This window comes from Cyrtonyx montezumae, unplaced genomic scaffold (assembly GCF_038088225.1).
Source record: "Cyrtonyx montezumae isolate F1298 unplaced genomic scaffold, pur_monq_1.0 scaffold_8, whole genome shotgun sequence".
Lineage (NCBI taxonomy): Eukaryota > Metazoa > Chordata > Aves > Galliformes > Odontophoridae > Cyrtonyx > Cyrtonyx montezumae.
The window spans coordinates 95,390,581-95,405,665 of NW_027072089.1; the positions used below are offsets into that span (position 1 = coordinate 95,390,581).

General features: G+C 38.0%; 1 protein-coding gene across 2 annotated transcripts in view; it reads left to right on the forward strand.

The window, feature by feature from the left end:
- The first annotated feature begins 703 nt into the window (after positions 1-703).
- Positions 704-15,085, forward strand: part of VPS41 (VPS41 subunit of HOPS complex) — a 93,859-nt gene continuing 79,477 nt past the window's right edge. For both annotated transcript variants that reach the window (XM_065753493.1, XM_065753496.1), the window contains exons 1-2: positions 704-749; positions 4,218-4,256. In XM_065753493.1, coding sequence (XP_065609565.1) covers positions 729-749; positions 4,218-4,256 — 60 coding nt within the window. In that variant the 5' untranslated portion in view covers positions 704-728. The remainder of the gene's footprint in view (positions 750-4,217; positions 4,257-15,085) is intronic.

Here is a 15,085-nt window from a genome sequence, read left to right on the forward strand (position 1 = left end):
AAAAATAAGGTATTCTTGTATTATCTCCCTTACAACTGAAATCTATTCATGACAGTTACACGTTCTTGTGCTGGCACAGTTGACTGAAGGCAACTCAACCCCTCAGCCCAGTGTCAGCCTCTCAGCCTGTCTTCAAGGGACAGTTATTTCCTTTTAATCAAAGTCTGGCTATTAGTTTCTAAAGGCATGGCAACAATACACACAATCTTTGCTGTCACGTAACACTACCTACATTTAGCTTCCATTGTATGACCTCAGTCTCATCTGTTTTCAGCCTAACACCTCAAGTTGTCTTACATTATTTTCAGTTCTGGGCATTAACTTGGTACATTAACACTGTTGATCCACCTCAGATTTGGGGAAATTCCACTGGCAACGTCTGAATAACAAAAAGCACTGAGTAACTGCTTTTTAGCTTTAGATACATTTTTAACTCATAAAGAAAAGAGTTTAGATTCAATCAAGGTCTTCAGTTTTAAAAAGAGAAAACGCAGCAGTAATTAGAATTGTAGGAAGAAATGTAGGCTTTGTAAGTTCCTCCTGTTTCAGCTGCCCACGTGCTGTTCTGGTGAGCGCTCAACGGGCTTTATCTTCAGGGACGGGCAGACACGCTTGAGAACAGCGAAAAAAACAAAGGACGAGCAACCCAGCCACTATACAAACTACATTTCCCAGGTGCCTCTGCCCGCCGCCTTCCTGCCCTCACATGACGACTAGCTGGCCGCGCCATGGCGGAAGCCGCGGAGAAGGTAGAGGCCGCGAGGGGCCCTAAGGGCACTGCCCCGCTGACGGGCGACGAGAGGGAGCAGGGGGGAGCACTGGAAGCATAGGGAAAAGCGGGCGGGAAAGGGGCAGCCCTGATGGGGGAGCTGTGTGGGGCGGCAGCAGCAGCAGAGGTTAGAGCCTCGCTGCGGTGGAGGAGTGAAGAGGTAGAGGAGTGAAGAAGTGGAGGAGGCCCCCGCCTCGTTGGCTGTGCGTCTAAAGTAGACGGGGTGGGGAGGGCTTAGGTGGTACCTGATGTAGAGCCCCTAGCAGCTGGGGCCCGGTGACTGAAATGCAGCTGGCACGCTTGCTGAGAAGAGATTAGGGCGTTCACTTCTGACATACAGCTGAGCAGCGTGACTTCTGTCCTTGAAAGATGTAATTTGGAAGAGACCTAAAACTCTCTCAAGAAAATTGGCCCTTTGGTTCCCACCTTTTCTCACAGATTTTGTTGGGAGAGGCTGGATGCTTTTGGGGGAAGATTTCATTTTCTGATTTGGTCAGCTTTTAACTGTGGCAACACTTCAGACAGCCCTTGGGATAGAACTGATCCTGAAAAAGTTTAATACCTTTTTCAATAATGTAAGAGATTAAAGCGGTTTGTGTTTTGCTAATCATGACATAGTTAAAGGTACCTTGCTTGTTTCTGTTTATTTTCTGTGCAGTGTTTGTGTAACCTGACTGAAAGGGATGTGTATTTTGTGAATGGAGTGGTGCAGTTTCTTTGAAATCCAGCTTTCGTGATTTTTCCCTCCCAGCAGATTGAAGTAATAGGTCTAAACAATTGATAACATCTGGTTTTGTAAACCCTATATCCACTGTATTAGAAAGCCAAGTTAAAAATGTATTAGAAATTCAAGTTGGATCTACAGAATGAGAGATTATGATGATCAGATATTTTTTTCACATTTATGTGACTTCCTTTTTTCTGTTTCTGTATTCTCAGCCTGTTGGAGCAACAGCATTTGCTATCTGTCTGAAGTGTACTTGTGATTTTACCCTAGAGTCTGAGACCTCCTAATGGCAGTCATTCCTACGTGATTTTAGGTTCTGGTCATCTGCAATTCCCTGCTGAGGAATTTCCTTTCCACAGTTGATAGTTAGAAGTGGGGTATAGTCCTTTTGGTTTGTGCATTTGGTGAGAAGGAGAAGCAACCTGACAAAGCCCCAGGACAGCTATAACCACAGTTTGCCTGTGCTGATAGGATGATTCTGGCAAAGAGCTTTTCACGCTAAGTTGTTAGTGAAGTGAGTTAGTATGAGTTGATTCTGAACACCTTCAGCAAAACTGTTGTCAAGGAACAGATACAGTTTCTGTACTTGTTTCCTAAGCCAAGACTCCTTTTGAATTATTCAGTGATGTTTTCTTTAGTTAATCATAAAGACCATAGAACATTTGCCCGAATTTCATGATGTTTTGCAGCTGTTAATGCAGCAATGTTAGCAGCATAGATTGGTTCACATAGATAGCTTATTTGAATCAACTTATGGTGCACCCTGACTTTGTAGGACATTGTTTTCCAAAGATGTCCTTTCACATAACAACTTGCAATTTAGCATAACCTTTGTTGTTTTAAAGTGACAAGTGGATGTAAGGATCAACAGGTGTAACAGCAAGTAGGCTATAACTGCTGTGCACCCGGGTGAGCCTGTGTGGTGTTAGTGAGAGCCCTCTGAGAATTCTTGTCACATTTTTTCCCTACATCTGTTTTTTTCTGAGTAACCAGAACAATTAGAAAGCATGGGGAAAAATGTAAGTGGTCTAACTGCACTAAAAAGGCTTTTGTAGAAGCAAAAATGTCTCTTGTTCTAATTGCTTATTTTGAGAGAACAGATTGATTTTTATATTTTTTCCCCCAAACATATTATCCTTCTGATATCAACTATGTGAACCATATCAGAATATCAAAATGATGTATCTGTCATTTTTGTGCAAAGGAGTTGAGTATTTAAATCTTAGTGTCCAGGACACAGGCAAATTTTGTTAAGAATCTGCTGATATTTTGCATTGGACTGCGTGTGTTGTTACAACTTCTGTTAGGCTGCCAGTGTTACATCCTCATATTTTAGTTCTCTCATCATTGGGTTAATATAGAACTTAAAATGCGCAGATTCTACTCACATATGACAAAATAACTGTTTTCTGAAAGGTAACTGTGTTTGTCGAGTACAAGTGGTGATACTGAGCCACAGTGATGCTTCAAAAGTTAAGCCTAAGCTTGAAAGGATACCTGAGTTTTAATCCCTTTTCACGTTTTCTTTACTTCCATTTCTATTTCTAGTTGTAAATACAAACTATGTAGACAACCCTTCCATGGAGTATGTAGTTTAGAGATGGACCTGGCTGCATGTAGTTAGATGGCAGCGACTGTGGTAACATCTTGCAGTGAGTTTCAAGTGGCAAAATGCAGCTTATCTTCTCTCCCATATGCTGTATCTGTAATTAGCTGTGATGGTCACTAAAGGTGAACCTCCAATAATGCAGATGAGGCATTTGTAGGCATATTCTTTCCACCTAGAGGTGACAGTCAGTGCCTTTTATAAATGTGGAAAATAAATAAACATGGTAAACTAAAGAGGACTTTTTTCTTTCTCAGGTGAAATTCCCTACCTATTCATCATAGTATTGAAATATTACTTTATAAGATTTGAAATGCTGCCTTCTCGCTTACTCATTCTTTGCTTGTATCATATTTTGTTGTTAAAATGCTTACTTTCACTGTCAGTGTGTTAGTTGCAGCTTTTATTTCTGTTGATAGCAATAAATACGTTAAGTAAATCTTCATTTTGCTGACTTTGAGGAGACATTGCGTCAGCAGATTTTACCAGTGGACAGGTGAGAGATTAGCAGAAGTCAACATAGATTTTTATTGGTAGGACAATAAGATTCATTGTCTTGCCAGAGGGAGATGCTTTAAAGGTACCGTTGCTTCAAAGGCATGAGAGAAAGCCACTTGGTTTGTGTTGATGTGTGACAGGAAGGAAAAAGTCATTAAATTCTGATTTCTGTGGAAAATGGCTTGAAGTCATTTAGTTTTAAAACAACTGTACTAATAGCTGAATAGAAAAGCCTGTTGCTGGATAGTAAGAAAATGCCATTCTGCCTCACAAGTCAAGGCACGAGGCATTGCTTTGCAAAACTTACTGCTTCTGGATGGAGGGTGGCTTTCACAGAGGACGTGCTTTTACCCTTCCTTAGGGCAGGGAGCAGTAGTCTCATAGTCACCTGGTGCCACTGAGTGTCAGTGTGGCACTAGATTACATGTATGTGATGTAGGTGTGAATGGAAAGAATAACAACTTCTGAAATATTCAGTCAGTGAACTTTGAGTTGGTTACATTTTTGTTTCTTAATAAAACTTTAAAAAGTACTTTAAAAGAGGAACTGTTGCTCGTTCATTTAGGATTATGTATGCACTTAGCTAATTTTCCCTTTTTTCTTTGCCCTGTTTTCAGGAAACCAGGTCTAGTGAGGAATCAACAGATGAATCTGAGGTAAGCCTGCCAGTCCTTTGTCAGTATGGAAAGATGCAACCCTCACTGGTTTGTTTTGGTAGCTGCTTATTTAGAAGTTCTGCTGGTACAATGTAGCAAGGAGTGTTAAGCTGTACTTCGATTCTTTAAAAGGAGCTGTGATTTACTATTAAATGCTTCTTTATATTTAAAGATGCCAATCACCAAATTATAGGAGTTAAGAGAAAAGTTCAAGTGCGTGCACTTCTGTTTGCATATGAAAGAAGTGAAAATTTAATTTACAGTATAAATACATAGTTGCTAATGCTATGTTAAAGATATTTTCTTTATCTAGTCCCAGATCTTCACACTTTAGGCTTAGGTACTGAGCAAGCTCAAAGTGCCCCGTGCCCACAAACTCTAAACGTTGTAAATGTTTATTAGTACTATTTGATGGTTAGTCATGGATAAGATCAACCCAATAGCTTCGCTCTTATTTCTTGTGATTGTAAAATCACGTGATCTCTTTTGTGTGATGCATCATTTGGGATGGATGTTATGGGGACTGTTCTAGAAGCTGGGACTCTTAATCTTTGCAGCCAATGTCCTGATTGAACCATTAAAAATAATATTTAAGGCATGGATTTTGTAGCGGTCTTGCCATCACAGTAGTAAAGGTTTTTACATATACAACTGGTTGCACTTAATATCATTTGAATTGTTTCCATAAAATTGAGAGTTATTACTACTGGTTTCAGAGAACTTACGATGGATACAGGTTATATTACAGAAATCTTTTCTATTATGAAGGAAGATAATTGTAACTAACTGTTTTTGAGTAAATGGTGTCCCTGTCTGGATTAGACGTATAAACAAAATACAATGTTGTTGTTTTTTTTTTCCATACTTCTTACATTACTATGCTGTTGCCTTATTAAAGAATCAAATGAGCAGTGATTCTTTTTTATGCAGCAACTCCTTTAGTGTCATTCCTTTATGAGCAGTTAGTAAATAACATTCTAGTCCTAATTTGCGAACTGCTTGGTTTATTTTGAATGGCATGTTCTTTATCACATGTCAGAATGTTTGTTTGCATAGGCTTGGTAAAGCTTTATAATAAACCTCAAATGTGGGAGTCCAAAAAAGTGACCATTTTGAATATGTGTCTGCTAAGAGCCCCTCACTCTAAGTTTGGTTACAACTCTCTCTTCCTAGTAAATTGAGTTCTTAAAGCTGCTTAAATGTGCTTAATATTTTCCGTCTGCTTAAGTCAGAATGTGTGAAATCAAAAGGTATTAATTAGCAAAGGTGATGCATCTGTTCAGATGTTAAGTGGGCATTTCAGTGCGTGTCAGCCCTTGTAGAAATGCAGTAAATCTTTCCTGATAACTACAGTACAGCTTAGACTCTTAAAATATCCATATGTATTTTATGGTGTTTTGCAAACTGTAAACTTAATTATAGTTTAGACAGATTGATACGATGATGAAGCTTTCTATCTAATGCTATATTTTATTTCTCAACAGAAAAACCTATTTGGTTTACCAAGTGTTTCTGCTTAATGATTTTCTTTGTTGGGTGTTTTATTTTATTTTTTGTTTTAGTTTGGTTTTCTTCTGCGTGGTTTGTTGCAAATTGTGCTTATGAAGTATACTTGCTTTACTTCTCACAACTTTATCACCAAGCAGGCTGCATTTGGGGTTGAGCCTGTGCAGGTTTGTTTGATGGAAAAGTCCTCTTACAACGTAACTTCAACAACTTGTTTGATTTTTATTTTGCAGCACCTAGAGCTGCATGTTGAGGCTGTCACGTATGATGACACCTTAAAAATAGACAAGAAAGTTATCTAACTTCGGGCTGTTCACAAGCTGTGGAGGAAAAAAGTCTTAATAGTCTAAGTCTGATTTTCTGATTTCAAATTATTTTTCTGTTTTTGCAGTGTTTCTGTTTCAGTGAAGTCTTACTCTTAACTGAGTTATCTTTTCTCTGGCAGATCCATCTTAGATTTTGCTAGTGAATTAGCAAAAGATGATGCCAATAAATCTGTAAGGAAGTACTCAAGCTTTCTTCTGTATCAGCGCAACACAGTGGTAAAGTGGGATGCACAAGAGTATTTTTTTCTGGCATTAAAGGTTGTTGCTGCTTTGGAAGTCTTGTTTTTAATAAGAGAATCCTGTTATATTACATAATGGACCATTGTGAAGTGTCCTAAGGAAAATACTATTTTACTTTCAACTAATTAAATGGAAGGCTCCATTTCTTCTTGATGAGAGAATCAGAGCTAAGTTATCATCCTGAAATTTGGCTACTTATTAATGTTGCTTTTTCCTTTCTAATTTACTACTTGGCATATGAGCAGATGGTCCTGTTCCAGTACTTATTTCCACTACAAGGACTTTTTTCAAAAGAAGCATCAGTGGAATCATAAAACTAGTGTTTTGTCCCATAAAACAATTCTGTGATTATGTGAGGATTTTTGCTGGTTTTTGTGTACCTTGCACTGCGGAGTAGTTTTTGTTCTGTATTCTCGAGAAAACTAGAAAGGCAGATGCTCATTTTATGCAAAAGGTTTTGAAAAATAATAATTTGTATTCTTAAAATGCTGCATTGATACGTGCCTTGGTCTTTTTTTATTCGGTATTTGTGTTTATTAACCATCATTGTATAGCACTGTATGTTTCCATTTGAGCACTTCCAGCCCTTCCATTTTTGTCTCCCACTCTTAATTTTTTTTTTGCCTGTTTCCTGATCCGTTGTGAAAAGGATATGTTCATTTAATTTACTCTTTTAGTTATTTAAACATGATATTACTGAATCTTAGGACAATTTACAGAGGGGAAGGTATTGTAGGAATTCTTTATGAACCCAGTGTTCAGCCTGCTTACTTTGGCTTAAAGATATCTCACGGCCATACACTTCTTCCAGTGAAATTGATAGTGTTTTTATTCTTCAAGGTTTTGAAAACAGATCCAAACTTGAACACAGTTATGAAATGTGTAAGCATTAAAAGGAGGGCAACAAAAAAAGCCTTGGTGTTTTCTTTTCCTTTTCAGTGCTCTCCAGATCTTAGCCTTGTATGCTAGGTCTGGATTAGGTCAAAGCAATTAAATCGTTTCAAGTAAATAAAGCATCTGGTAAAAAAAAGCTCCTTGTCATACTTAGTTTCCATCAAAATGTCCTCTTAACATGGAGTGCTGAGCACTGGGCTGGAAGAGGTGAGCTCTTCTGTGGCTAGTAGCTTTTGAAGGAGCATCACCATTGCAACAAAAAATTAATGAGTAGACTTTGCTCCTGTAACTCAGTCCAACTTAAAGTTTTTTGTTTTCTGTCTGACCTTTCGTAAATCATTTCATGTCATCATGTCTTCTGTCTTTATTATTGAATAACTCTGTACTAGGTTGATTCTTTGTTTTTTTTTTTTTTTAATTCCAGCCTTAAAACATAAACCAGGAGAAAAATATTTAAGAAACATATTCTGTTTCACATACCTGATCAGTCTGGAGGGACACTGCTTCTCCTTGCGTAGCTTTAAGTGACATTGGCCTTTTAAATAGGGAGAATGGGAAGAAAATAAATATAAATTCCAAATAGAAAGTTATCCTCCTTATTAATGAGAAAATGTATCATGCAAATTATTTATCAATTTGAGTCAGTAAGATGAGTGTGGTGAATTATTTATTGAAGTTTAAATGGATTTTTTTCATATATTAATTAGAAAAACAGGTTTACAATGACTAGTAACTAACATAATATACATCGTTAGAGGGTTGACTTGCAGAAAAAATGGATTATTGCTAAATTCTTTTAGTATCTCCTGGTTTTGAGTGAAAATTACATACTTTATTTAATGAGCTATTAATATTAACCAAAGTGCCTGTTCTGCCTGTGTGTTGTGGAATACGTAAAAAGTAAAAATACCGCTCACGTTACAGAAATGAAATGCAATTGCAAAGCCGGTGAGTTAACAGAGTATGCAGATGTGGCCTTTCCAAAAGACTAAATGCATTCGTCTGGGTGGAATAATGGAGGGGTAGAAAACAGAAAGCAGTGAGAAAACTCAGCTGTGAGCCTTCCAGCTCTTTCACTGTGGTGAGTGGGTGGAAGTAACTTTAAAAATTACTGTTCCCAAAACCGCACTGTAGGGCTTTTATATGCAGTACATCACAAGGTGGCAACTGCTCAAGTAGGGTTTGCAGAGGAAACAGATGCTTGCCCATGTTCCTTACTCAGCAAAGGGAAAATAGAAGTAGAAATGTGTAGTTTTGTTGAGAGTTGAACTGTTTGGATTTTTCACTTCTGGAACTGGATATGGACGTGAAAGACAAAGCAGCCTGTCCTATGCTGCCTCTGAGAATGGCACAGCTGAAGTGGATGGACTGATCCTGTGCTGTGGTTTTCTTAATTCCTGAAGTGGAATAGTGTAAAAGTTTTCAGGTTGTTTTTTTTTTTTGGCCCTGCACAAAGCTACCAGTAAAAGAAAAGAAATTGGTGGGAGTTGAATTGGAACCAAATCATACTATATGGACTTTACTACTTTTTCTGTTACATGCTGTTTATGATGATTGCTCACGTGCAATACGTTGTGTGTGTTATTTCTGCTTCACAACTTGGCTGATGACCAGCTTCTTCAAACCTGTGCGAGTGAATCTTCAATGGGTGTTCTGGAAATTTAGTGTGACATTCTGCATACCACAACAGTTTAGAGAAGAAATCAAATGCTCTCTGCTTTGCTTTTCTTCTGCGTGTTATTTCATACTCTGAATGCAGCCTATTTTGATACATATTCACAGACAGCCATATCATCATAATTCCTTGCTCCTGGTGTATATCTGCATTTTCCCAAAGAGGCTGAGGGATTAAATAAATCCCTGAAGAAAATGCATGGGAGAACAGAAAACTGCTGTGTGAAATTTAACATTGTAATCCAGATTTGCCAGTTTTACAACCTGATGGTGGGAAGGTATTGGTGATTTGCCTTACAGGAATCATAAAGAAGCTGGATGGGAGGTTATGCTCTTCACTTCCTTCACTGGGCAAACATCACTGAATTTTTACCATAGAACAAGAGGAAAATTATTTTAGCTGTGTTAAGTCACGAATGTGACTTCTTGGTTTAGAAATTTCAGTCTTTTGTTTCTTTGTTGTTTTGTATAGCAATAGTTAGGGAATATAAATTAATTGTACAGATAGGTAGCTCAGTCTTTTTTGGTATTTATTGTGAATGGTTGTGACATCTATTCCAAACTACTTTAATTCTTGCAGAGCCTGTGTTTATGTAGCATTAAAATGCAGCAGCCTGTGTAACCAGGTCTTTTACAAAGATAACAGTCTCCCTTGCCCACCTCAATAATTTGCATCTTTGTTGATATTGTTACCAGGACTGTCACTTGAAATCAGTAATTGCATAATATGGCTCTGTTTTGAAGGAAACTGTCTTTTCAGGTTTTGGTTAGGCGGGCTAATAAGACCTTCAATGTTTATAGCTTTTATTTGCCATTGCTTTACCTGCATTTGAACTGGTGACTTGAAGATGAAAGGCTCTTTACAATTCTCATTTCTTAAACCAACTAAGCTATTTTTAGTTTCATTAAGGTTTTAATGTGGGACCAAACTTCAATGTGGGAGTTCCAGGGGAAAAGAGGTTTATGTTCTCTCAGTCACTTCTTGCCTCAGGGGAGTCCAATAAAGCGCACAATATTTAAATTCAGGACAATAACTAAGGCAAGAACTTGCAATAATGCTTTATTTTTGTTTCTTTACTGTCTAGGAAACTGGGATTTTGAAGGTTAAATGCCTTTGAGGTTTGGTGTTTTTTTTTTTTTTTTTTTTTAGCATATTTCTAGTGTTAGAGATTGCATCGAGAGAAATTGAGTCAGGATCCTAATCCTGAAAATGACACAGGTAGTCTCTTTATCATTGAGACAAAAACAGAAATCTGGAAATTGTATCGTAGGGGGGAGAAGCAGAAATGATGAACTTGCACTTTGCCATAGTTAGATATTCTAGTATAATTCTCCTTGTTGGCTCTGCGTCACTTGTCTCTTCAGCACATGTGGATATCTGTCCCTAAACAGTGGATAACACCATGTTTTCTTCTGGTTTTGTTTTGGAATTTGTTTTTCTTTGATTTTAAAAGAATGTAAAATGAAAAAAATGAGCAACCAGGAAGTTTAGGAAGATTGGGATTGTAAATGGCAACCTGTGTTTTCTTTGCTATACAAAATAGTGACCCAATGCTATTTTTACAATAATGGAACATAAATATTAGCTGGAAAAGCACAACACAAATAATTGCTATTTTTGTCACAAATAAAGATTTTCTTTAACTGATTTTTAACAATAATTGGAGCATAAACGATGGTTTTGAGAAGAAACCTGAATTAAGTTTGTGACTCCTGTGACAGAAGCAGTGAGAGTAAATTGTTTTGTGGGAGACTTCCATTGTAATGCTACACCAACAGAGATAAGCACTGAAGGAGTTGGGTGTTCCAATGCAAGAAATTTTACTTCTAAAACCACCCAGAGGCAAGTTGTCTCTTCCTTTCATTTCTGACCAGAACTGGTCACCATTTTATAATAGAGTGATCAAATAAGTTCAAATAAGGTGATCAGAACTTCACTGGCATATACGCTCCATGCAGCATATATTAATATCAGGTAAATTTACTTCATTGTCATGTTCTCAAATAAACAAAATCCAAATGAACAAAAGTAACACAACTATCAAACCATTCAGTATTATTACTGAATTCAGGACTTCAAGACTTGATCTGAAGTGGAGATTGAAGGGATCGCCAAGCTGTTGACACATTGTGATGTTACTTAAATCATCAACTGACATTAGCAACTTGTTAAAGCTTTCCTTTTCATAATTTTTAAATCTGCTTTTAAGAATATTAAATCCCCTGTGTATTATGTCCTGTACTGTTCTTTTGCTTAACTTTGTAATTGAAGTAGTTGTATTCCCATGTGTTGCAAATGGGCAGTATTGTTCTCTAGCATATGTTATCTTTTTGTAACTCTTTGTGAAATACAGTAAAACAGGAATTTAGCAATGATGTATACAAACATTCCTGGGATAGTACTGGAGACATGGAAGTTTGTGTCTGGTGATCTGGATTACCAGTTTGTCTGGGCTGAGCTTAGGCTAAATACGATCTGGGTAGAGAAGACAAGAGATAACTGAGTGATGGAGCAGTGAGCCTCCTTTCCTGAGCTGCTCAGTACTAGGACACTATTTTCTCTAAAAATTTGTGGGAATGGGGCTTGGCAAACCTGAAATCAGTTTTGTTTATTAGCTAGTGCTTTAATATCTTTTGAATCTGAATGGAGATAAGGCCAAAAGAAAAGTTTGGCATTTCAGCTGCAGAAGATAAAAGACTTAAAATAATCATCACATTTTGTTACTGGACCAAAGGAGATATTATGGCCAGTGTTAGAAATCTCTTGGCATAGTAATGAGGTGAAATCAATATTTTTGTTTTATCTACCGTGTTGTTGGGCATTGTGAGCTTCCTCATATGTCTTGCAGCAGCCTTGCTCCTCAGGCCCCACTGTGTCCAAACTGATCATCGTGGGCCTCCCCAGTACGGTGCTGCCCTATTCAGCACAGGTAGAGTAAAAGGAAGGGCTTGCCTATGACCTGTGGCTCAAGCACATAGTGCAGCGATCAGATGTGCTGGAAGGTGCTAGAACTTCCTCCCTCCCCTCTTCTTAACAGGGTACCACCCATGCCAATGAGGACTTGTTACTCCAATGTCAGTTAGGGGATTTGTAGAGAAAAGACCCTCAAAAATAAAATGTAGAAAACCAATGCAGCTCTCCAGTTAAGACACCACTCCTGTAAAAAGTTAACACTTTCAGTCAAGTCAAGAAGCTGTTGAGAGACATTTGACCAGAAAAGCAACAGGCGATCTTACTGAGTTCTACTGGATATTTTCCTGCAGTTTGTGCTTCTCTATGTATAGAAGAGAATCAGGTAATTCTCCATGGAGACTGCATTCTGAGACTATAAGCCTTTTTATATAAATTTTGTTGTTGAATTTCTGTAGTAAGTGAACCCACCCTTGGCAAAACACAAAGGATGTGATTGTTTAATTTTTGCGTAACGGCGGATGGTCTTTGAACATTTACATCAACCCCCAGACAAATGGAATTTATTTCTTTGGTTTGACTCAAGATTTTCATGAGTTTATAAGCTAACAATTCTGGAACTGTACCTAGTGACATTAATTTCTTTTTCTGAGTGATAATTGGTTTTGGAAAGAAAATAATTTCTTAGTGGATTCTAAATGTACTTCCACAGATCTGGCTTTCATTAAATGTCAAGAAATATTGTTTTTGCACTTGAACAGCGGAGCGCTGCTAATGACCTCTAAGCTAGAAGGAAATTAGCCAATTTAACATTTTTCTTAAAATTTCTCAAATCGAGATGAATTTGAAAGTATGAAAATGAGCGGGGTTCTTGTTTGTTTGTTTTACTTTCCTCAATATGTGGCCTTCTAAGCCTGGAATGCCAGGGCTTTGTTTTGGTGAGATGTGAGTGTAGCCCCTCTGAAATCACTGGAGTGTTTAACTCAGGTGCTTTTCTCTTTGAATTTAAATGCTATTCAGGGTCAAAACTTGCAGGTGTAAACAGTGCTGGAGTGACCACCTCCAGTAATTTGAGTTCTGGCTGGAACTGGTTGGGTGATGTGCAAGCAAAGATGAAGGGCACTTGCCTTATAATGTATGCACCATTTATTTCCATAAAGGCTTTGGAAAACTTAGAGGACAAATCGTGCAGGAAGGATGACACTTTGCTGTCAATGCCCGTAACATAATTAGAGTATCCACAATCAGCAGAGCATGCAGTTCATGTGACAGACTGACCTGTGGGCAGATCTGCTGCTGCAGGAGCAAATATGGGCTAATGGAATAACTCCAGGAGCTGCCCACAGTTTCCTTCTGGATATGTTCTTGGCCGGGACCAAATCTTGGTTTATTTTCTCTAGTCAGTATTTTGCTGTGGTTGTTCCTGTAGGCAAAGCTGGGGTGAGTAGGGCCAGAATATCTAAGGAAGGCTGTGAACTTGCATGTCAAAAGGCAGATTGCTTCCCTTGAGGTGATACTGGCTCTTGGAGGACTTTGTGCCCGCTTGCAGCACCCTTCAGTTGTGTAATTCTGCTCCAGATTAAGAGTTTGTAGGAAGCTCCTTACTAGATGCTGGGCATGGGAAGAGCAAGTTTTTTAACTGCAGGGATTCAGAAGCAAGAAGAGCCCTTAACAGGAATAGGATTTAGATTGGTCTGACCAGCTAATTAGAATATTTCTTTCAACTGAAAGCATGTTTTCCGTGGGAAATATGTATGGATACCTGGAACAAATTCTCCCTAGCAATTTTACTGTTGGCTTAGCAGTAACAGGCAAAGAGAAAAATAAAAGGAAAATGAGTCTCAAATTAGTGTTCCTGTGGTTGATGAATGGTTATTATTTACTTTAGAGCAACCCAAAGGTAGCTTCCTCTTGTCAGCTCCGTGGGACTCCTTCACTGTCTGAATTTAAATCTGCCATGTGTGGGGAGCACTTTCAACATCTTGTGTAGTATATATTTCTTTTCCTCTCAGTACATTTGACAAGAATTTAAAAATCCAAGGCTGTTGTGTTTTCTTAGGCACACCGAAGGACGTGTTCAGCGGCGGTACAAGAGGCAGCACTATAAAATTTATTTTCAAATGTTTAGATTCCTCTAGGATGGTTTAAAGGACTTCTCTTTAATTAAAAGTGCCATACACTTAGTAAAAATCCATGTTAGTTGAGAAATTGATTTCTGGTTTTTGCTTTTTAAAGGGGAGCTTGAGTTTCCTTGTCTGGGGTAAATGTCACTCTGCTTCTGTTGAGGCTTTGCTGCGAGTCAGGACTTGTACTGTTCCTGGGGGTTGTCATAGAAACGCAGCTAACTGTCAGCTCGGCTCAGGCTGCTGATGGTTTTATTTGTCGGTTTTCAGGATTATTAAAATTTAACAAAAATTATTGATTTGCTTTTTATTAACAACAGTTTGTGTTTACTTTAGAAGTTCAGATTGCATAGAAGCTTTTCCTGAAAGAAAAAATACCATTAAGATGATTAAACTCTGATACTCTCAAGAAAGGATCATCAAATGCGTTTAATATGTGGGCTGGGGTCTGCAGTAATGGAGAAATCTTGCATTTTTTTGCAAATCACCTTCTCATATCACTTTGTTTACAGCCAAGTCATTGCTTTCCTCCTTCCCTCTCCCCCCCCCCCCCCTCCATGTTTCAATTCACCTTTTAGCTCAACTTTTACTTAACATAAAAGATACCTGTCAGGAAAGCGTGAAATGGGTGCATCATTGTGCCTTCTATTTGAAGTTTCATTTTATTTACTTTTTCTTGAAGCTTGGCAGAATGCTTCAGTGCACTGAATTCTGAAAGTATATATTTTTTGTATATGCATGTGCGGGAAAAATTACTTCGTTCTCACTCATAAATAAGACAGGCAAAACTTATTTACAGTAACTTTATCTAATGGTCCATGGATGAATGCTTTTATGCAAACTACTGAAGAGGCTAGAATTAACTTTTCACATTGGCTGCACATTTGATGTCCAGACTTTGGCAACATGTGGGATCTTAGAACAACTAGATGGCTGGAGCTCAATTTTGACTTTTACAAATTTATTTGGAGATTACCCAAACATTTCAAGTGTAATCTTTATGACGAATGCATAAAATGTGATAATGTGTTAATTGCTGTAGGACAGATGCATGCTTCCTTCTTCCACGCACCACTTATTTGCTTTTTTTGCTTTGACTTTGCCTCCTCCTGCTGCAACGAGGTCATTTATTAAGGATCTGTGGGCACAAGTAAT